General features: G+C 28.8%; 1 protein-coding gene and 2 pseudogenes across 1 annotated transcript; 2 read left to right on the forward strand and 1 right to left on the reverse strand.

Moving 5' to 3' along the window:
* The first annotated feature begins 17,359 nt into the window (after positions 1 to 17,359).
* On the forward strand, positions 17,360 to 18,324 carry LOC132947794 (uncharacterized; annotated as a pseudogene).
* Positions 18,325 to 18,383: 59 nt separating this feature from the next.
* On the forward strand, positions 18,384 to 18,988 carry LOC132947795 (52 kDa repressor of the inhibitor of the protein kinase-like; annotated as a pseudogene).
* A 914-nt stretch (positions 18,989 to 19,902) lies between these two features.
* LOC132947796 (chromobox protein homolog 3-like) lies at positions 19,903 to 21,120 on the reverse strand. The gene is made up of 3 exons (XM_061018027.1): positions 21,083 to 21,120; positions 20,304 to 20,488; positions 19,903 to 20,261 (listed from the first exon to the last, which is right to left on the reverse strand). The coding sequence occupies exons 1-3, from the start codon at positions 21,118 to 21,120 to the stop codon at positions 19,903 to 19,905; spliced, it is 582 nt and encodes a 193-aa protein (XP_060874010.1).
* Positions 21,121 to 22,659: the final 1,539 nt, after the last annotated feature.

Raw genomic sequence — 22,659 nt, forward strand, 5'->3', positions numbered from 1 at the left:
TGGACTATGTATTAATTGATTACTTTAATCCACCGTATTATATCAAAATAAACTTGGTATAACTTTGATACTTTAGAGTTAAATCATACACTTACGTACAAACCGCACCGGGTCCGCGATCTACCGCAGGTAGATTGCCTGCCTGATAATATACTGCTGCGAATCAGAATTGTTATTCCAGGCATCAGAAAAGTTAAGATACATTTTGAACACCGTACACCGAATATTAAATAACGAATTGAACAAAGTTTGAGTCATATAGAGTTGGTACATTTAACGGGCAACGAAGTGCACAGGATCAGCTAGTATAATATATATATATTTGTCTCTAGTTTGTTCTGTTTTAGAATATGGTTTGTCATTTAGATTTCTCATCAATCTTGCTCAGTGGCGTCCATTCAGCTTGTATTGTTATTAATATTATGTATACATAGGGACTGGGGACATATCGAACACAGGTAGGAGATACGCTGACCTATATGTAATGAATTTTACTTTTTTTATAATAAAAATATGATTCTATGGTTTAAACCATCTGCCTAATACCTTGCTATTTTTTATTTTAGTTTGTTTATATGTTACCTACATTACACTTGTTAATTTCCAATAGTGTATAGATATTTTCGGTTGTACCATATGATTCATGGACAGATCCCCGTAATACATTTCCCCGTCAGACATTTCCCCGTTACCGTTTCCCCGTCCGATATTTCCCCGTCAAGTTATTTTCCCCGTTTGATATTTCCCCGTAAAAAAAAGTCCATACTGTATATGTGTATATATCTTATAATTGCACCCGGTATATGAACAAACTATTTAACTTTGTTGCCTTAACTATAAATATTCTTATAGTGTTTATAAAATAGTTTATACTTGTACCCATAAAGATAATAAGAAGTAACCCAACCCAGTACACTGTACACATGACCAAATCTAACAATCAAATTGAAATAATTGAACAGTTTGTCGATAACCGTTGATTATGGAAACATTTTTATTATTAAAACATTAACATTTGTATATACATATTTTTTATAATTATTTCAGCAATAATATTAGTAAATTTCCCGTCAGCGAGTTAACGTGTGCCGTTGATATTACAATTATTCCCGTCGTTCGATTGGGACTATGGTCACTTTGTAATTTATATGCAACAACGAATAAACAAATAAGTAAAAATTTCAATAAAGGGAGTACCTCAGTACCTATTAGTGTAATGTATGAACAAATATTAAATTTGTTTGAATGAAAAAAAAAATCTACAATATCCAACTAAAATTTAATTAATTAACATTATGACGAAGCTAATTTATATTAAACTTATTTTTTTAAATAATCGTTAGACATTTATATCGATCAATTCACTACTAGGTACGTATAATCACTAAAAGCTAAAATACAGAACATATTTATTTTTACACCAGCTAATAAATTAAATTATGTATATGACAGGAAGAGTTAAATACTTAGTACTGCTGGGTACTCATCAATCTTAAAACCAATAAAGAATAATAATTTAGTACACGGTATTTTAAATATGTGTATTATAAATAAAAATATACTTATATTTTTAACTGATTAATCTTCAATTTATTAGTAGTTTTATGTTTTATTAAATATTTGTGCTTTTGTCACATAATTATTACGAAAAAATACTATAAATTTCAAAATAACTATTTAGTTTTGACTTATTGAATTAGGTAAGAAATATATTATATATTAGCTTCTAACATGTAGGTCCTACATTGTAGGGCATCAATAGTTACTATGATTAAAACCGTATAAATGATTTATTTATTTTATTTTAAAATTACGTGAATGCAATGAAGTGAATAATATACAATTTTAATATTCAATAATTATATTAAACGCGGACTTAGAACAACAAGTTCATCCAATAAGCATAGGTATGCTCGTAGACCAGGCATGTCAAACACGCGGCCCGCGGGCCGCATGCGGCCTGGTGGCTCATTTTTTTGTGGCCCTCGGCTACCAATATTAATGGAAAAAATATTTATTTATTTTTAATAATATTATTTGTGTTACGACTGGTCAGATTTCAGAATGGTTTATTTGGTATACATTATTATACTGTCTTATCTTCTGATAAAATATGCGTAAAACATTGTCTTTATATTACTCATAACCTGAACCAGGGCCTAAAATTAAGATATTTTGCTACTGCACATCTAATTGCACATAGTGAATATTAAAACTTCAATGCATAGTTTGCATTGTTTTATATACATTTTAAGACAATCTCCTATAAAAGTCCATGCTACCTTTATGGCTGTATGACCAAACATTTTAAAGTTAAAAACGAAATAGTTTAGCTTAATATACTTATTATAATATTATAATCCACCCAAAATATGGTGTAGTCGGTATTATTTTTACTGTTAAGGATTTTAAACAAATACAATATGCTAATTGGTAATTTTCAATAATCAATATTGAATATTAATCAAATAAAAACTTATAAAAGCCGAAAATAAGTACTGCACACTTTTTTGCAAAAAAAAGCGAGTGAATATGTTGAGCATAAATTTCATAGGACACATTGTATTATACACCCAAGAGGTGTTATGTACAAAAGTTATAAATATGGCACATGTAATAAGACCTGTAAATCAAATGGTCAATTTTATAAGATCCCGTGGTTTGAACCAAAGACAATTTTCGATTTTTTTTAAACGATTTAGAAAGCGAGTATTCAGGTTTACCATACTTTACAGAAGTACGTAGTTATTAGTTACGAAGTAACATATACAAATGGAATTGATCGAGATTCAAAATGATTCAAATTTAAAAAAATAAATTCAATGATGTTGGTGTTCCTGATTTTTACAGTTTTGTGCCAACACGTTATGTAGAAATTCGTAGATTTACAAGTAAAATTATCTCTATGTTTAGTAGTACTTATCAATGCAAGCAACTTTTTTCATTAATGAACAGTAATAAATCAACCGTAAGATCCAGATTAACCGACACACATCTAAATGCAGTATTAAAAGTGGCTTCGTCAAATAATATTTCTCCCGAAATTGAAAAGTTGGTGGGAGAAAAGAGATGTCAAATATCGTCTAAAAAAAATTATTAATATGTTTTTTTTTTTGTAGTTTATACACCTATTTTCATAAATAATTAGTAGGTATGATTTATATTTTATTTAAATGGTTAATGTTAATTTTTTTTTCATTTTTTAATTTAGTTGTAATCAGGGCTTGAATCGTAAATAACGTACAACGGATTTTTTTTTTTGAAATGAAAGCTATGGTTTTGCTGTATTCGTGAACAAATAAAAGAATAAAATTGAACAATTTTTACAAAACATTTATTTTTTCGCTAAATTTTTATGTGCGGCCCGCGTAGTAAACTATTCAATATATTTGGCCCACTTGATACTTTGAGTTTGACATGCCTGTTGTAGACGGATGATCTGGGTTCAGGACTCAAGGACTAAAATTGTGTGCAGTAGCACACACTATGTGCAGTAGCTAATATTAAATGTGCAGTTGCATATTTAAAGTGTGCAGTACTTATTTTCGGCTTTTATAAGTTTTTATTTGATTAATATTCAATATTGATTATTGAAAATTACCAATTAGCATATTGTATTTGTTTAAAATCCTTAACAGTAAAAATAATACCGACTACACCATATTTTGGGTGGATTATAATATTATAATAAGTATATTAAGCTAAACTATTTCGTTTTTAACTTTAAAATGTTTGGTCATACAGCCATAAAGGTAGCATGGACTTTTATAGGAGATTGTCTTAAAATGTATATAAAACAATGCAAACTATGCATTGAAGTTTTAATATTCACTATGTGCAATTAGATGTGCAGTAGCAAAATATCTTAATTTTAGGCCCTGGTTCAGGTTATGAGTAATATAAAGACAATGTTTTTACGCATATTTTATCAGAAGATAAGACAGTATAATAATGTATACCAAATAAACCATTCTGAAATCTGACCAGTCGTAACACAAATAATATTATTAAAAATAAATAAATATTTTTTCCATTAATATTGGTAGCCGAGGGCCACAAAAAAATGAGCCACCAGGCCGCATGCGGCCCGCGGGCCGCGTGTTTGACATGCCTGGTCTACGAGCATACCTATGCTTATTGGATGAACTTGTTGTTCTAAGTCCGCGTTTAATATAATTATTGAATATTAAAATTGTATATTATTCACTTCATTGCATTCACGTAATTTTAAAATAAAATAAATAAATCATTTATACGGTTTTAATCATAGTAACTATTGATGCCCTACAATGTAGGACCTACATGTTAGAAGCTAATATATAAATATATTTCTTACCTAATTCAATAAGTCAAAACTAAATAGTTATTTTGAAATTTATAGTATTTTTTCGTAATAATTATGTGACAAAAGCACAAATATTTAATAAAACATAAAACTACTAATAAATTGAAGATTAATCAGTTAAAAATATAAGTATATTTTTATTTATAATACACATATTTAAAATACCGTGTACTAAATTATTATTCTTTATTGGTTTTAAGATTGATGAGTACCCAGCAGTACTAAGTATTTAACTCTTCCTGTCATATACATAATTTAATTTATTAGCTGGTGTAAAAATAAATATGTTCTGTATTTTAGCTTTTAGTGATTATACGTACCTAGTAGTGAATTGATCGATATAAATGTCTAACGATTATTTAAAAAATAAGTTTAATATAAATTAGCTTCGTCATAATGTTAATTAATTAAATTTTAGTTGGATATTGTAGATTTTTTTTTCATTCAAACAAATTTAATATTTGTTCATACATTACACTAATAGGTACTGAGGTACTCCCTTTATTGAAATTTTTACTTATTTGTTTATTCGTTGTTGCATATAAATTACAAAGTGACCATAGTCCCAATCGAACGACGGGAATAATTGTAATATCAACGGCACACGTTAACTCGCTGACGGGAAATTTACTAATATTATTGCTGAAATAATTATAAAAAAATATGTATATACAAATGTTAATGTTTTAATAATAAAAATGTTTCCATAATCAACGGTTATCGACAAACTGTTCAATTATTTCAATTTGATTGTTAGATTTGGTCATGTGTACAGTGTACTGGGTTAGGTTACTTCTTATTATCTTTATGGGTACAAGTATAAACTATTTTATAAACACTATAAGAATATTTATAGTTAAGGCAACAAAGTTAAATAGTTTGTTCATATACCGGGTGCAATTATAAGATATATACACATATACAGTATGGACTTTTTTTTACGGGGAAATATCAAACGGGGAAAATAACTTGACGGGGAAATATCGGACGGGGAAACGGTAACGGGGAAATGTCTGACGGGGAAATGTATTACGGGGATCTGTCCATGAATCATATGGTACAACCGAAAATATCTATACACTATTGGAAATTAACAAGTGTAATGTAGGTAACATATAAACAAACTAAAATAAAAAATAGCAAGGTATTAGGCAGATGGTTTAAACCATAGAATCATATTTTTATTATAAAAAAAGTAAAATTCATTACATATAGGTCAGCGTATCTCCTACCTGTGTTCGATATGTCCCCAGTCCCTATGTATACATAATATTAATAACAATACAAGCTGAATGGACGCCACTGAGCAAGATTGATGAGAAATCTAAATGACAAACCATATTCTAAAACAGAACAAACTAGAGACAAATATATATATATTATACTAGCTGATCCTGTGCACTTCGTTGCCCGTTAAATGTACCAACTCTATATGACTCAAACTTTGTTCAATTCGTTATTTAATATTCGGTGTACGGTGTTCAAAATGTATCTTAACTTTTCTGATGCCTGGAATAACAATTCTGATTCGCAGCAGTATATTATCAGGCAGGCAATCTACCTGCGGTAGATCGCGGACCCGGTGCGGTTTGTACGTAAGTGTATGATTTAACTCTAAAGTATCAAAGTTATACCAAGTTTATTTTGATATAATACGGTGGATTAAAGTAATCAATTAATACATAGTCCTAACCTAACCTAAACGTACTGAATTCCGACGAATAAAAACCAAATTTAACTCTTATATAACTATTTAAAACTATCCTTCTACAGTAAACATAAAATATTATAATTTATTACATTAATATTAAATCTATATGGAATACAATTTCTTTTATAAAACTTATACATTTTGATTGTTATTGTTTGTTGAATTGAAAACTTCTTGTTTTTGAACATCTACATCCGCATTTATAAACATATTAACTAAATTATAACATGTAATTATTTTTAATACTATAATTAAAATATATAATTAAAACTGAAAATTATCAAATATATTTAACCCAACATAAACAAATGTATTAATTATTTTCAAAAAAAAATATAGTTAGTATCATAAACTTGGTATTGGAAAAATCTAATAAATTACTTACCTCCGAATTTATTGAATATAGATTTGTCTTTTGTATTTGTTTCATTTTCATCTTTTTCATTACTGTCCATTACGCCATCAGAATTTTCACCAGCACTAAAATCATATCCACATATTAATGGTTAAAGTATTAAAAGAAAAGTATTTCTAACTGAAATTGATAGATCTTTTGAGCATCTTTGCTTAAACGACTACGCTTTGATCATCTATATAATCTCTTGAAATTCGATAATGTTCGCCACTCGATTGTCTGTAATCCTCGACTATATTATAAGAATCGTTGGTGTCGAATGATATGTGATCTCTGGAACGTTATAGCAGGTAGGTATACCTCACCTGTATTACGTTATAATTAGAGCTCGGATGTTAATGACCAAAATGTCATTAAAATATGCATTTAAAAATTTCAAAATATGCTAAAATATGCATTTAAAAATTTAAAAATATGCTTATATATGCCTTTAAATATATCAAAAATATACCTATTTTTCAACAAATATATGTAAAGATGAAAAAATATGCGCAAAAAAAGGTGTTAATATTAATTCAAAATAAATTATGAACACTATTAAATGTATACCTACTAAATATTTAGCCAAAACATCCAATTTTTATTCCATCATACTGATCGATCTAGTAGTTCGATAATACTTTTTAAAACAGATTTGAATTCGTTGTTATGTCTACTTCATATTGAGGTAAGTCCACTTTTCCCAATTTCACTCCCCCCCCCCCCCCCCATACCACTAAAAATTTAGCTTGAATATTTTGAAATTTCGGAATTCTCAAACGTTGATTTGTATTTGTGCAAAACCCCCGCCAAACTAATGCTATCTAAAATCTGAAAAACATCTACGAAAAGCACGCGATGTGTTCAACACACACAAATTCTAGTGTTAAAATTAGAGTCATTGGTTAAATTGTGTACCTACAACCACGGCCCATATGCGGCCGCTGGTCTTTGATAAAAATAAATAATATTATAATATAAATAATATTATTATGTTACACGCGGTAAGTGAGTAAGTGACATTTTTTTAATTACGTACTCAAAACAATTAGACATATACGTGTCTTTATTTTGTAAATAAAAATGCACTTAAATTTATTTTTATTATTATTTTAATCGTTTTATACTTTTATCAAATAAAAAAAATTTGGTATCAACTAATATCATATATCCCAATATTTTAACGATTGTTAACATAGAAATATTTTCTTCTTTCGTTGTGATTCAAAAAACGAATAATAGTATTTACTTGAAATTTTTACCAAATATTTATATTAGCTTTTTCTATGAATATTATATAACATGTAATGTTATATTTAAGGTTTATATGCTTAATGGTATAGTTTTAAAAATATTTTGACTCATTTTGAGCTCTTTATAGACATTTTAAATTTAATATTTTTTAGTTTTTTTCAATAATTGAAGGGCGACATTCCAAAACGTGCTATCGCCATTTTTTAAGAAATCGAGTTATACATGTAGTTTTACTGTAATAGTCTGGAAGATTTCGATTTTTTATATAATTTAACTCTAATTCATATATTTATGGTAAAAATTTAACTAAAAAAAATTGAACTTAAGTCATAACGTACTATTGTCTCTTGTTCTCACAATCCAACATGTGCTATTAACATGGTGTACTTCAAAACATTCTATTACGTATAATATGTTCATCCATGTTACAAAAATATTTTGAAATTTATTGAAACGAAGTTTTTTATGGCACGACGCGGATCTAGCCGGTAAAAAACGTTCCTAACGAAATACTGTAATTTATAATATTATATTAAACAGTTATTTTAGCCAAAACATCCAATTTTTATTCCATCATACTGATCGATCTAGTAGTTCGATAATACTTATTAAAACAGATTTGAGTTCGTTGTTATGTCTACTTCATATTGAGGTAAGTCCACTTTTCCCAATTTCACTCCCCCCCTCCCCTGACCTCTAAATATTTAGCTTGAATATTTTGAAATTCCGGAATTCTCAAACGTTGATTTGTATTTGTGCAAAACCCCCGCCAAACTAATGCCATCTAAAATCTGATAAACATCTACGAAAAGCACGCGATGTGTTCAACGCACACAAATTCTAGTGTTAAAATTAGAGTCATTGGTTAAATTGTGTACTTACAACCACGGCCCATATGCGGCCGCTGGTCTTTAATAAAAATAACCTTTTTATGATCAATATATTTACGACTACGTAGTTCGGCGCGTTTTGTATTTTCAATTTTCATTTTATTTACAATTATCCATCTACGATTCATTTCTACTCTCCGACCGATGTGAATCTATTACTCAAAATGGATTTGTTTCAAGACGAAGTAAGTACCTATAATAATTTTCAATGCTTTCCATTTTACTATTTAGTAACTAGTAGTTGTTAAATTTACTCTACTCTACAGTTTCTTTATGATACTTTTGTGGATGATGTTTTGGAGACAACGTCGTTACAGACGGTGATGTAGTCAACTCCACCACTTCACGAAAACGAAAATAATATTATATTGCTTTGTCCAGATAATTCTTCAGTCATGAACATTTCTTTCTCCAATAATACTTACAGTTCGAAAATTGTGAAACAAAAAGAAATTTTGCACCATGATCATACTAAATATGGTAAATATAAGCCTATGGAATGGACTGTAGGTTTTGATAGTCATTTTTATGCACCGTCATCGACATCGTACATTACTCCCTACGTTGAGCACGGCTAATATGCTGAGTGTTAGTAATGACAAATGTGTATATATGTATGAAATATATATTATGCTGACGCGATGTTTAGCTCACATCGTGTAAATAACCGACCTGGACGCCTGGCGGGAGTCAGTTATGATAGAGTCGACAGTGAGGTAGTCGATAGAATATAGTTGGCGGTTGATAGTTGGATGGTCAAGAATGAGGAGTCATAGTCGGTGGTCGATAGAGGAACTCGAGAACTGACAACGACCTGAAGAGGACCTGCGGACGACCAGCTCAACCCACGTTTGGACATCGGCACCCACGACACACCATGGCCCGATCGGTACCTAGCCCGGAGTTATAATTTATAAGTATATTTCAATATTGTAACTTGTAGTAAATAATAATAATACATCAATAACAGATATATATATATATATACATTACGTTGAGTACTTGCTTCACATAAGGTAACCCTGATCCCTAGTAATAATATCACACACCGAGGTCGAGTCTCCGAGACCTCGTTAATATAAGCAGAACGACACCGAAACGGGTAAGAGCCCAGGTGAAGAGGAGACGTTACAGTTGGTGGAGGTGCCCGTCCCTGGAGTCCCGATTTTTTTTTTGGAAATTATATTTTGTTTTTTCTCGAGAAAAATTTCGATTCTAAGGTACACCCCTTGTGTTGTGATATTATTGTTGGGTGTCATGTGAATCTTATGTGAAGTTATTGGCCTAATAATTCTTAATGGATGTCAAATTTTATATTAAACGAAATACTAATAATCAGATTGCTAAAGTAACAAAATTAAATATTTTATTTTTAAATGAACACTTCGATTCAGAAATAAATGCAACATAATTGATCGGCATATTACGACAAATCGATGAGAATAATTTAGGAGATTTTTTTGAAAATTCGAAATTTGGAAAGATACCTTTATCGGCTAAGTTAGTTAAAAAATTTACGCTTTGAACATTATACGAAGTCGAATGTTTAAGTAAAGATGAATTTAATGCACTAACACCAGTAGAAAAAAAATTTGAATTCATAATATCTCAGAAAACGGTATCGTGGATACTTTTGTTAGATAAATCTGAAGTAGTCGGTTTTTTAAAATTGTGTAGCATACATTGTGAAGAATCGTCAACCCTCTTACACTTAAGGGATCTCGCGAAATCAGCAATAAAAACTTTTAGAGTTGGACTTCTTGATACCGAAGATAAAGATAATTATAACGATAGTACTGCAAATCTTACATTTACTGAAAATAAGTTATCATTAGATTTCAATAATAGCCAGAAAAATCATTGTGAAAAAAATATTAGCGAACCCGACTCACAGGTAGAATTAGAAACTAAGGGTACCGATACGGTTGGACCTAAAGACGTGGCCCAACAGTTAGAAAATCTCTTAATAGACCAATCACTTTCACCAATTAAAAATACTGAGCAACCAAATAATTTGAAATTTGAATCTGTAGAGGTAAATCAAAATAATAAATTGAACGCTAGTTCAAAAATTGATAATATAGTTAAATCAAATACGAAAAATAAAATGGCAAGACCTCAACAATTTGTACCTAATATTTTCAACGGTTCGGGCGATGAATGCGTTTTAGAATTTTTCGAGTACTTTAATGTGGTAGCTACTGCTAATGAGTGGTATCCGCAAATAAAACTAACTTACTTGCCATTATATTTAAAAAATTCCGCTTATAAATTATACAAGACATTAACAATTAATAACTTATATCCGACTTTTGATGAAATAGAACAAATATTTAAGGAAAAATTTGCATCGCCGGTTAGGAATCGTATGTTAAGAAACAAATTCCGAAATAAAAAATTAAAATCGACAGAAACAATATCGGAGTTCTTAGCAGATATTTTATACTTAATCAGTCAAACAAATTACACCATTCCTGAAACCGAGAAAATTGATATAATATTAGAGGCACTAACACCAGAATATTATAACACTGTAACTATTATGAATAATGACACTTTAGACAACTTGGAAATTAATTTAAAGAAAATAGAAAATTCGAAATTGATGCACACAGATTTTCAAAATATAAGTTCCGTAGATATTGACACTCTTAGGAAAGAAAATGAATTTTTAAAATCTAAATTAAATAATATTAACAATGGTAATAGGAATTTTAACCAGAAAAAGAAATTTAATAATAATATGCATGTGAATAGTCCTAGCCCATATTACAATGTTCAAAATAATCCAAACAATGCATTCAATAATAATATGTTCAATTACGACCCATGCAATAATAACAATAATAGTTATAGTAATCAAAAACATAATTCAAATAATTCATTTAATCCAAACAACAATTTTAATAATCAAATGTATAGTTCAAATAATTCATTTATTCCAAACAATTATGTTAATAATCAAAATTATCACCCAAACAATACTTTTTATCCAAATAATAATTACAACACAAATAATGAAATTAGACTGAATCAATATATAGATCCTAATAAACACTTCCATCGAAAAAATACATATAACCCTCCAAATCATTTTAATAGTAATAATGGCTATACACAACCAAAGTGGAATGATAGGTATAAAAATAGGCCTAACCAAAAAAGTCAGCAATATTATAAAAATAATGTGTATAATAGTTATCAAGGTGCAAATTTTAACGAACAAAACGTAGGCCAAAATTATCAAAATCCATCGCATGCTACAAATGGTATCAATCAAAATAATGTAGACGTAAATAACGTGATGAATCAGCACACTATCGGTCAGGTGCCTGATAATGATACACGTAATTTGAATAAAACATATTTTCATAATAATCAAAAAAACTATTAAGGCATGAGAGAGTGGTTAGACTCCCTCTGTGCCAGTAAAAAAATTCTAACGATAACATATTTTCTAGTACAACATTGTTGGAAACAATAATAGCGAAAAAATATAAAAATGACGAAACCTTATTTCCAATTCCAAAACAATTAAAAAACTTAAAAATTAACGAAAAGCATAATGAAATTGATATTAATAAGAACACTGACATAGACGATTATAATATAGATAGTTTATTCAATGAAAAAAAAGTAGCAGTCATGAGTGACCATAATATTCATAACAAATTCGCAAGTAAAAATTCAGTAACTGTTGAACATCAAAAAAATAATGACAATACAATAAAAAAATGTATAACGACGTGTAATCCGACCTCGCTTCCGGCAGCATTCAAACCAGGTCAAAGACTTGAGGTAGTAGGCAAATGGCCCAAGCAAATATCAGGAAGCTATGAATACAATAATGACAAATTTAAATTATAAAATTAACGTAAATTATATTGATGATTGCACATGTTTTGGGAAAACTTTTGACGATCACTTATATTCTTTAGAATCAACTCTGAAAAGATTTAAGCAATTTAATTTAAAATTAAAATTGTCAAAATGTAAATTTAGATACACGGAGTTAAAAATTCTAGGAAATATAATTGATAACATAGGTATCCGCCCAACAGACGAAGGGCTTAAAGCAATTACACAAGTAAATTCTCCGACTAACATAAATCAATTATGTAGCTTTTTGGGACTGGCAAATTATTTTCGACGGTACATCCCGAATTTTAATAAAATCACTTTTCCTCTGACCGAGTTAACGAAAGGTAATTTCAAAACAAAAAGAGATACCATAAAATGGGAAAAAAATCATGAAAATGCGTTTAATGAATTAAAAAGTAAATTAATAGCGCCACCAGTACTAATGCATTACAACGAAGATTCTGACACTATTTTAGTAACGGACGCGTCTTTATTGGGTTTAGGTGTTATTTTACAGCAGAGGGATGACAACAGTAATATTCATCCGGTATCTTTCGGTGCAAAAAAATTGTTACCAGCACAAAAAAATTATTCAGCGTTAGAACTTAAGGCATCAGCTTTGTTTTTTGGTTGCTCTCATTTTAGACAATACCTGTATGGTAAACAATTTACAGGTTGGACGGACCACAACAATTTAGTAGGACTTCAAAAATTAAAATCAGATTCACATGTATTAAATCGCATAAGAACGAAACTAATAGGATAATTTAACATAATATAATATAAGCAAGGTATTTTTAACAAGGCGTCGGATTTTCTATCAAGACACCCAACAGGTTTTGATGAATCGGCACAAATTAAATATGATACCGAATTAGATTTAAATATGGCAAATGTAAATTCTACTGAAAAATTATAAAATTCTATTACTTACGATGATTTCATGCATAATAATGACCAGGGAGTTATATTTGACTTTCGTATTCAACAGGTTAATCGAGACTTATTTAAGGACTATTTTGATGAAACATTTCACTTAGTGCATTTTGTTTCACGCGATTTTGAAATGAACAACGGGATTAGCGTTAAATTCAAAAATAAATATGACCACGTCAACGAATTAAAGGCACAAAACAAAAAAATCGGTGAAATCGCTTATTTAAATTTTAACAGTCAGTTTATAATCTATTTAATTACAAAGTCAAAATTTTATGAAAAATCAACGTACAAATTTTTATTCACCACGTTAAAGTTACTAAAAATATTTTGCAGTACATAAAACATTAATAAAATAGCAATATCCAAAATCACCTTCGACTCGGAAACATTAAACTGGTTAATTATTTTAAATATGATAAAATACGTTTTTTGTGACACAGAAATCGACATAACAATTTCTACATTTACGCCATCGCAGCATATATCACTGGTAGAACCTATTCATTTGTTGCAAACGCGTGATGATTTTTTACGAGCCATAACTGGAGCAATTCTAAATCCCAAGTCATCAGAAATAAAATGGGTTAGGAAGGCGAAATCGTACGTAATAAACGATGATAACAGACTTATGATTTATAGAGATATTTATAAAGGTATTCCAAAATTAGTAATAGCATTGCCAACTAGCTTAATCAAAGAAGTGATCGAACATTTTCATAACGAAAAAATGTCGGGAGCACATTTAGGTGTTCATAAAGTGTTTAATAAAATACAATCGCGATATCATTGGCTTACTATGCAAAAATATATAAAAAATTATGTAATTTCGTGCAGAAAATGTCAACAACGTAAACCAGATAAACAACCAGCGGATGGAATGTTACAATCGAATAAGATTTTAAATGGTGTTCCTTTCCAAGAGATTTATATTGATTATATAGGACCTATGCTAGGCTCACGAAGTTGTAAATACATATTAGTTGCTACATGTCGGGCAACAAAATGTTGCTTTGCTAAATCATACAAAAACGCGGATGCTAAATCAACGACAAAATTCTTGTTAGAATTAATACTCACTTATGGCCCACCCAGAGTAGTAAGATCGGACAATGGCACGCATTTTACGGCAAAAGTTTTTACACAATTATTACTAGCTTTAGGAATTGAAAAGAAGGAGGGAATAGCTTATAGACCAACGAGTCAGGGACAAGAAGAAAGACAAAATCAGGTGATAATAGATATGATAGCACCATACGTTGCAGAAGGTGAAAATTGGACTGATGTTTTACCTATCGTATTGCATGCATATATAACACGGCTATACACCACTCAACGGGATATACTCCATTTTATTTAGTACACGGCTACGAGCCTAGTTCAATTTTAGATATCGCAATTATTCCATCAAATTTAAATCATTCCACCATTATAGAGCTACAAAAATTAAATTCAATCCGTGAAAAATTACCTGATATTTTACAAAAAGCATTTGATAAACAAAAAAGTTACGCGGACCGAGGGAAAAGAGAACAAGATTTTTATGTGGGAGAAAAAGTTTTAGTAAAGATTAATGTAAGACAAAATAAATTTTCAGATAGATATGAAGGTCCCCACACAATATTAAAGAAAATTAACCCAGTTACTTATTTAGTCGAAATAGATAAAAACGGGAAAAAACAAGCTGAGAAAAAACATATTCAACAAATAAAAAAATATAGAGATCGATCGCAAATAGAAAACGTGTACTATTATAATTAGAAATAATATTTGAACATTTTATTATAGTTATTTATAATATGTAAAATTTAAATAGAAATCAAATCATGTTTAAGGAGTATTGTTATTCCTAGACAATTTACTTAGGTATATTTAAAAATATAAGAAGACAATAATATGGTCTCTCACAACATATTATTTACCACGTTGTAAATAATATTACTGTCGAGTGACCACCATAATATATTTCATAACTACTTAATTTCTTAATATTGTTAAGCAATATTAACGAAGCTAAGTTGTTTGTAAAAAAAAAAAGTGTTCATCACTTCATTTCCTAACGGTAGATTTTAATATAATATTATAGTGTAGGTATATAACGTAATTTTTAACAGTTTGGCATTTTAGCTGAATAAATATAGGTCAATGAGTGAACAACAAAAATATTAATTCATCACAATTTCATTCATGGGCTAATATTATAATATTATAAGTAAGGATATATATATAGCGTATACATTAGTGAATGATATTATAACACACCTAGAGCGTGACTACGACAGTCAATGAACAATGTGTCATAAGCATAACTATCGTTTTTAAAATTGTAATTTAATATTTAACATTAATAACATGTAATCGGAAATCTTTATACTATATTATAATTAATCAATTCGTTTTAATTTTTATAATTTAGTAAATTGTAAAATGTTCGCAATAGTTACAGTTGTTCTAGCATTAAGCGTGATAATACCAGATACGTTGCAAACAGAAGAGACGATTATCGACAACTTCCAAGGACATGGATCGGGTATTTATTATGAACCAATTTATAAAATGAGAGTATATTCGAGTGAATTTAACTTACTAACAGGGCTTGCATTTGAAAAAAAAAAAATTCCGTTTTACGTTATTTACAATTAAAACGTTACACAATTTTTTCGTTTATCGTTATTCAGAATTAAAACGTTACACAATTTTTGCGTTTATTGTTATTCAGAATTAAAACGTTAGCCTGGCGGTAGATAGTTATGATAGAGTCTACAGTGAGGTAGTCGATAGAATATAGTCGGCGGTTGATAGTTGGATGGTCAAGAATGAAGATTCATAGTCGGTGGTCGATAGTGAAACTCGAGGACTGACAACGACCTGAAGTGGACCTGCGGACGACTAGCTCAACCCACATTTGGACATCGGCACCCACGACACACCATGGCCCGATCGGTAGCCCGGAGTTATAATTTATAAGTATACTTTCGATGTTGTAACTTGTAGTAGATAATAATAATACATTAATATTCAATAACAGATATACATAAATATATTACGTTGAGTACTTTGCTTCACATAAGGTAACCCTGATCCCTAGAAATAATATCACAAACCGAGGTCGAGTCTCCGAGAACGGAAGAACGTTCTAACAGAACGACACCTGAACGGGTAAGAGCCCAGGTGAAGAGAAGACGTTACAATATCACAGTCGACAAGGATTATTATTACAAGCTCATAGAGAGGATGTAAATTCAACAAACAGAGGTAATTGTATATATTGTTACTTTGATATTGAAATTGAAATTGTAATTTTTAAGTATTTTAGTTTTGTTAAAGATAAAATTGTAAAATATTAAATTAATTAACATTAGCTCACTTATTAAATTAAAATAGGTAGGTACTTAATACATTTTAATTACCCAACCACTTTATTATTATAATTAACTAATTAAGTATTAAAAGTTATAACATGTGATTATGTGACATAATATGAATCATTTAAAATATTTAAATAGGAAATTTTAAAGAAATGTGTTCTTTATTTGCCAAACACAATCCATACTTTGGTAAAATTTATAATTTTCAAAAAAAAAATTATTCAATTTGGGCCATACAAAACAAATTAATAGCTATTTGTGCTTTAAATTTGAAAAATTATATAATTAAAGAAATTAGAGAATGTGGCATGTTTAGTATGCAATGTGACGAAGCTCGGTAATGTATACAATATTTTTACAAAACTACTTTAATAAGTTATAATTATAATAAATGTTGAATAGATGTCATAAACAAGAGCAGTTGGCAATTTGTATAAGATATGCAAATAATTTAAAAGTAGTTGAAATGTTTATTGAATTTCATGATGTTTCTAAAAACCAGAATGCCAATTCATGGTTGATGTGTTACTATACTTCATTAACTCCTCAAATTTAAATGAAATCTCTATTATTGGCCAAGCCTATTATGGAGCCTCAGTAATGTCTGGGTCAGTTAGAGGTGTCCAGGCAAAATTTAGGCAAGCTCACCCTTTAGCATCCCAAGCAATTTATGTGCACGGCATTGCACATAAGCTTAATTTGGTTATTGTTGATATGTGCAGTCATTTAAAAGTAAGAATTAAATAAATTGTTTATAATTAATAAGTATCAGTATTGGTATTTTAAGTATTAAATACTCATTATTTTAGGATGCAAGAAACTTATTTAATGGTTTGGAGGCTTTATATGTGGATTTCTCACATCCATCAAAAGATTTCAAATTAACCGAAATGCAACAGAAACTTGGTTTAAAAATCAACAAACTAACATAGCTTAGCGAAACCAGATGGGTATGTCGATATAAAAGTTGCAAAGCTCTTATTACAAATTATCAAGCTATTTTAAAATCTTTGGACGAGGAAATAAATAAACAAAAATATAAAGATGTTGCCCATGCAATTGGTAGGTTATAAAACTAAATAATGAATACCTCAATATGTTTCATTTCAGTTTTTAATTTTTACATTCATTTTTAGATGTACGTGCAACAATTTTAGATGTTAAATTTATTATTTATTTGTTTATCTTACATGAAATCTTACTATCAATAAATATTTTAAGTGTTCATCTTCAGGCAAAGGGGACAACTCTAGGCAAATCTGGTAATTTGGTGAAAGAAGTAATTCGTACCCTCGAAAATAATCGTTGAGATGGACATTTCTCTGAACTGTGGGCTGAAATTAAAATATTCTGTTCAAAAAATGATATTTCAATTGATAACTCACATCAAGGCAATACTAATCGTGCCATTGATACTACTTATATATTATATATATATATATACTTCCATTATGATCATAGGTCCAAAGAGGCGTAAAAAAGAACCAAATTGTTTAAAAGAGTATGCTGTTACAGTAACGACTGCAGCAGACTCTGAGGATTGTTCCAACAAAAATGATTCCTAGGCAGAGAATTATTGGAAATTAAATGCATTTTTGTTATTATGGACACAATCATTTCAAACATGAAACGTAGATTTGATTTTAATGGTAGTTTGCATCTTGATCATTATAAAGTAATTTTTTTATAGACTTGGAAAATTAATTAAGTTTTTAAGCTTAACTAAATGTTGTGTAATCCTAACTAATTGATGAAATAATTACAATAGTTAAATTAATTTAACAATTGTAATTATTTTTTTATATAATTTTATTTAGTTACCTACTGATAGAAACTAATATAGTATTTTAAATTTTAATGTGTTTTTCAGGATTTATTTGAAATTAATAAATATGATCTTAAAAATGAAATGGCTGTCTTCGAAATTTATTCTGCAAAAATGAAAAAACAGATAATTTTAGTTTCATTCAGGAAAAATTATCCGAAAAAGTTTTCCCAAATTTCTATAAGATGGTTCAAGTTGCCAATACATTGCCAATTTCTTCTGCAACATCCGAGCGTGCATTTTCTGCCATGAGGCGAATAAATACATACTTGAGATCTACAATGGATCAAGATCGATTTAGTAATTTATCGATATTGAATATTGAAAAAGATGTAGAAATTGATCCTGATATCATTTTAGAACAATTCACAGCCATCAATAAAAGAAAAATGAATCTTATATAACGTATCAATAACTATTTTATGGTGCATATAAAACATAAAATTAAAAGTAAATGTTTGTATTTTAATAGTGTTTAAATTTTAAGTTGGTGTGTCCAAGGTGTGGGGGGCTGAGCCCCCCACGTGTTACCATTTGGTATAGTATTGAGGTTAGGTTAGGCTATTGCCCCCTAAGATTTTGTGCTAGTTGCGCCACGGGGTGACTCCTAGTGTAGGTTATATACTAACCTTGGTGTAAACTTGGTGTAAGCTGTATTTGAGGTTTAAACTAGAAAAATACGTAAATCAAATGTATTTTTCCCCTCGAGATTCAACTGTTGTCTGTATAATTAATAAGCGTTTTATTGGTTTGTATAGAATTTTTCACTTTGATAAAATAAAAAAAACTTCCATTAACATAGATACTCGGCCATATTAAAATAAAATTGAAGATTTTAAATGGGAACTCTTGAGGTATATTATTAGTTCTAACTTATCTTTAAAAGTTATAATAAAAGATAAAATAATATGGTGAAAAATACTTTAATGTTTAAAATAAAACAAATTGAGAATGCTTACGCCCAACATTTGAACAAAAAAATATACTTAAATTAATAGGTATATAATTTTTGCTTTTAAGATTAAATGATTCACTATTACATTATAATTTAAACAAAAAAATAATGAACAATTTCAAAATTAATAAGTTAATTATTAACATCTTAAATAGAAAAAAAATTCCATTTTATGAAATTATATTCAATTACTAACATTTAAGTATTTTATAATAGATAAACTGTTATTTTTATTTGTAAGGCATAACTTCCACATATAATCAAAAAATAATTGAAAACATTTACCATAGGATTTGATATAAAATAAATGTTATTTTTTGAACACATGTAATCCTTATTCATATTATAGTAGTTAAACACCATTTATATTTTATGAAATTTTTCTTCGTAATACTTGATAACGATTTGAGGGTACTTTAAATTAGCCTCTTTAGCTGGGATTAAATTGAATTCTTCTATTCCTCTCCATTTCATCAAAAATACCAACTGGCCATTTTCAACAGTTTTACCCATAATTTTTTCCGGAATCTTAGGTATTGGTAGTGTGGCAGAAAAATCATTGACCGTGTCAATATTTTCAATTTCTTCGTCCGTTTCAATCCTGGTCTCTTGACGACGAGTTTCTGATGAACAACTAGTTGCAACTGTTGATCTTGAAAGTGTACGTAAACGGCCACGGCCACCATGCCCAATTTTTCCATTTCTTTTTCTTTTCTTTCCCCCTTGTCTTAATTTTTCTTCGAACTCCTTTATTAAATATTTACAATAAAGATTTTCCCTGGGTTCCCAAGTATTATTCTTGTCATCGTACCCGCTCCACTTAATGAAATATTCTACCATATTATTTCTGGAACGTTTATCTAACACTTTTTCCACAGAATATACCTTTCCTTGATCCTCTTCTGCAGCAGTACCACTAGGTTCTATGTTTGCAACGCCTTCTCTCTTTCTGGAACAAAAATACATTAATATGTTAATAATTATAATATATCAAAAGATATGTATCATTTATTTTTAATAACTTGACTACAGATGACAACAAAAATCATCATGTCAATTGTTATCCATAGGCCATTACTTTAAGTTAGTCAGCAAATAAGCATTAATTCAAATGAACTCTGAAATTATAGGTGCATTAATATTTTTATTTTTGATTTAAGAGGACGCTACACAGACATTTGTTGTCTCTGTACTACAAGTTTATAACATGCCAAATTTTACACTCGGCAGATCACAGTTAGCTGCGTTAGTTTAAAAATTAGAGTGAATTGACCTCTTATACAATTTAAAAAGGTAAGGTATTATCTAAGGTATCTCTTAGGTTTTTTATTATATTTTAATTTTAAAGCAAGTTATGATTATTTTAAGATAAACAAAAAATTTACAATTTTAAAACACTCGTGAATCTCTTTAAAATTAAAATATAACAAAAAGCCTAGAAGATGCTTTAAATCTTACATTTAAATTTTATAAGAGGTCAATTCACTCTATTTTTTAAACTAACAGAGCTAAACTTGATCTACTAAATGTAAAATTGACTCACTTATAAGACAGAGACAACAAATGTCTGTGTAGTGTCATCTTAAGTGCATTTTGTTTTAATAAAACAAATCAAAACAATTAAGTATCTATACTCAGGGGCGGATTGGGGAAACGTTTTGGTGCGGGAAAATATGATGACTAGGAACATTTTTAAAGTAACTGATTTGTCATTGAATCGAACAAACAACGTTTTGAAATGTATTCATCTACTATCTACATACTAATAATTGGTTTATAAAATATATTATAAATTGTTAATATTAATAAATAATATAGTACAACAATATCCCTAACGTAAACAAGTTTCTATAATATAATGCTATAATGATTAATTTTTTTAAGTATTATTTTGTAAATATGTAATTTAAATTTAACTGTCAAAACTTTCAAGCAAAGCTTTACTGATATTTGCAATAATATTTTTTAATAGTACGTATATTAAAATATATTACTCAAATACTTTTTAAAAGTATTTTTATACAACACTGACACTGTTAATAAGCAAATAAATTGTATTAGCACTCACTGTAATTGATTACAAGAAGTTAAAGAAACAGTTTCAGAAGAATCATGCAAATAGCTATACCTATTCACATGATTTATCATAGTAAGCTATGTTCTTTATACTCAGTTTTTGGGAAAAACGAAAGTTTATTATCATACCTATTATTGTATCATTAAATAGTACGTACCTAATGAATGTTCAATACCATCCACAGTTATAGGATTGGTCTAAAATATTTAATGGTTTTAATATGGGAACTTGATTTAATTTAGGTTTTACGTGCACGCTAAACGGGTAATAGCCAATAGGTATATGATGTGTATAAGAATATCATAATATTTTATATTTTAAATTAAAAATAATATATTTATTATTTATAGCTGTACTGATTATTTTATATTACTGGTATTCCCCTCTTGGCTGTTTCCCATACAACGGTCTACATGGTGATTTAATATTAATTACCTACTAAGTATATACCTAATCTATCATATTATTTACTTATCTTGGTATTACCTACTATTATTAATATTCGTTATTATTTGTTTATTTTGTTCAGTATTTTTGTATAGCACTCCTCACAAACCATCGTATTATTGTATAGTGTACAGACGTACAGGGTGCATTCGTTATTTATATATATTTAATATTTTTGAATATTTTTTTATTGTTTTCTATTAAGTCTTAAACATTAATCATGAAAAATCCAGTGCTAGAAATGTTTTTAACGTTTAACGTAAGCGCAAATACTTCAAAGTGCAACATAGGTAATTGTAATAAAAATATGAATGGTAAACATTCCTCCAATTTGGAAAAACATATTTTTTCCCATCATAAAAAAAAGTTTAATGAACTCCAAGATGTTAAAAATAACAAGAAAATTGATACTCCTGAGTCTACATAGAAATTCAAAAAACAAAAGGTAGGTTTTTATTTTTTATAATTTACATAACTAAGTGAACTAATTTATCATAATATTAGGCAAGAAAAAAAAAGTTAAGTTAGATAGACTATTGTTCTATTTTTGTTGTTATTATACGTTAAGTTTATATCATTTAAACATTTTACTTTTT

This window comes from Metopolophium dirhodum, chromosome 6, assembly GCF_019925205.1.
Source record: "Metopolophium dirhodum isolate CAU chromosome 6, ASM1992520v1, whole genome shotgun sequence".
Lineage (NCBI taxonomy): Eukaryota > Metazoa > Arthropoda > Insecta > Hemiptera > Aphididae > Metopolophium > Metopolophium dirhodum.

Coding starts and splice junctions, on each gene's coding strand:
- LOC132947796 (XM_061018027.1), bottom strand. CDS start 21,120: ATGACACTACACAGACATTTGTTGTCTCTGTCTTATAA. Junction 20,489..21,082: donor TTGTTGTCTCTGTCTTATAA/GTGAGTCAATTT, acceptor TTTTTGTTCCAG/AAAGAGAGAAGGCGTTGCAA. Junction 20,262..20,303: donor ACCCAGGGAAAATCTTTATT/GTAAATATTTAA, acceptor AATTAAGACAAG/GGGGAAAGAAAAGAAAAAGA.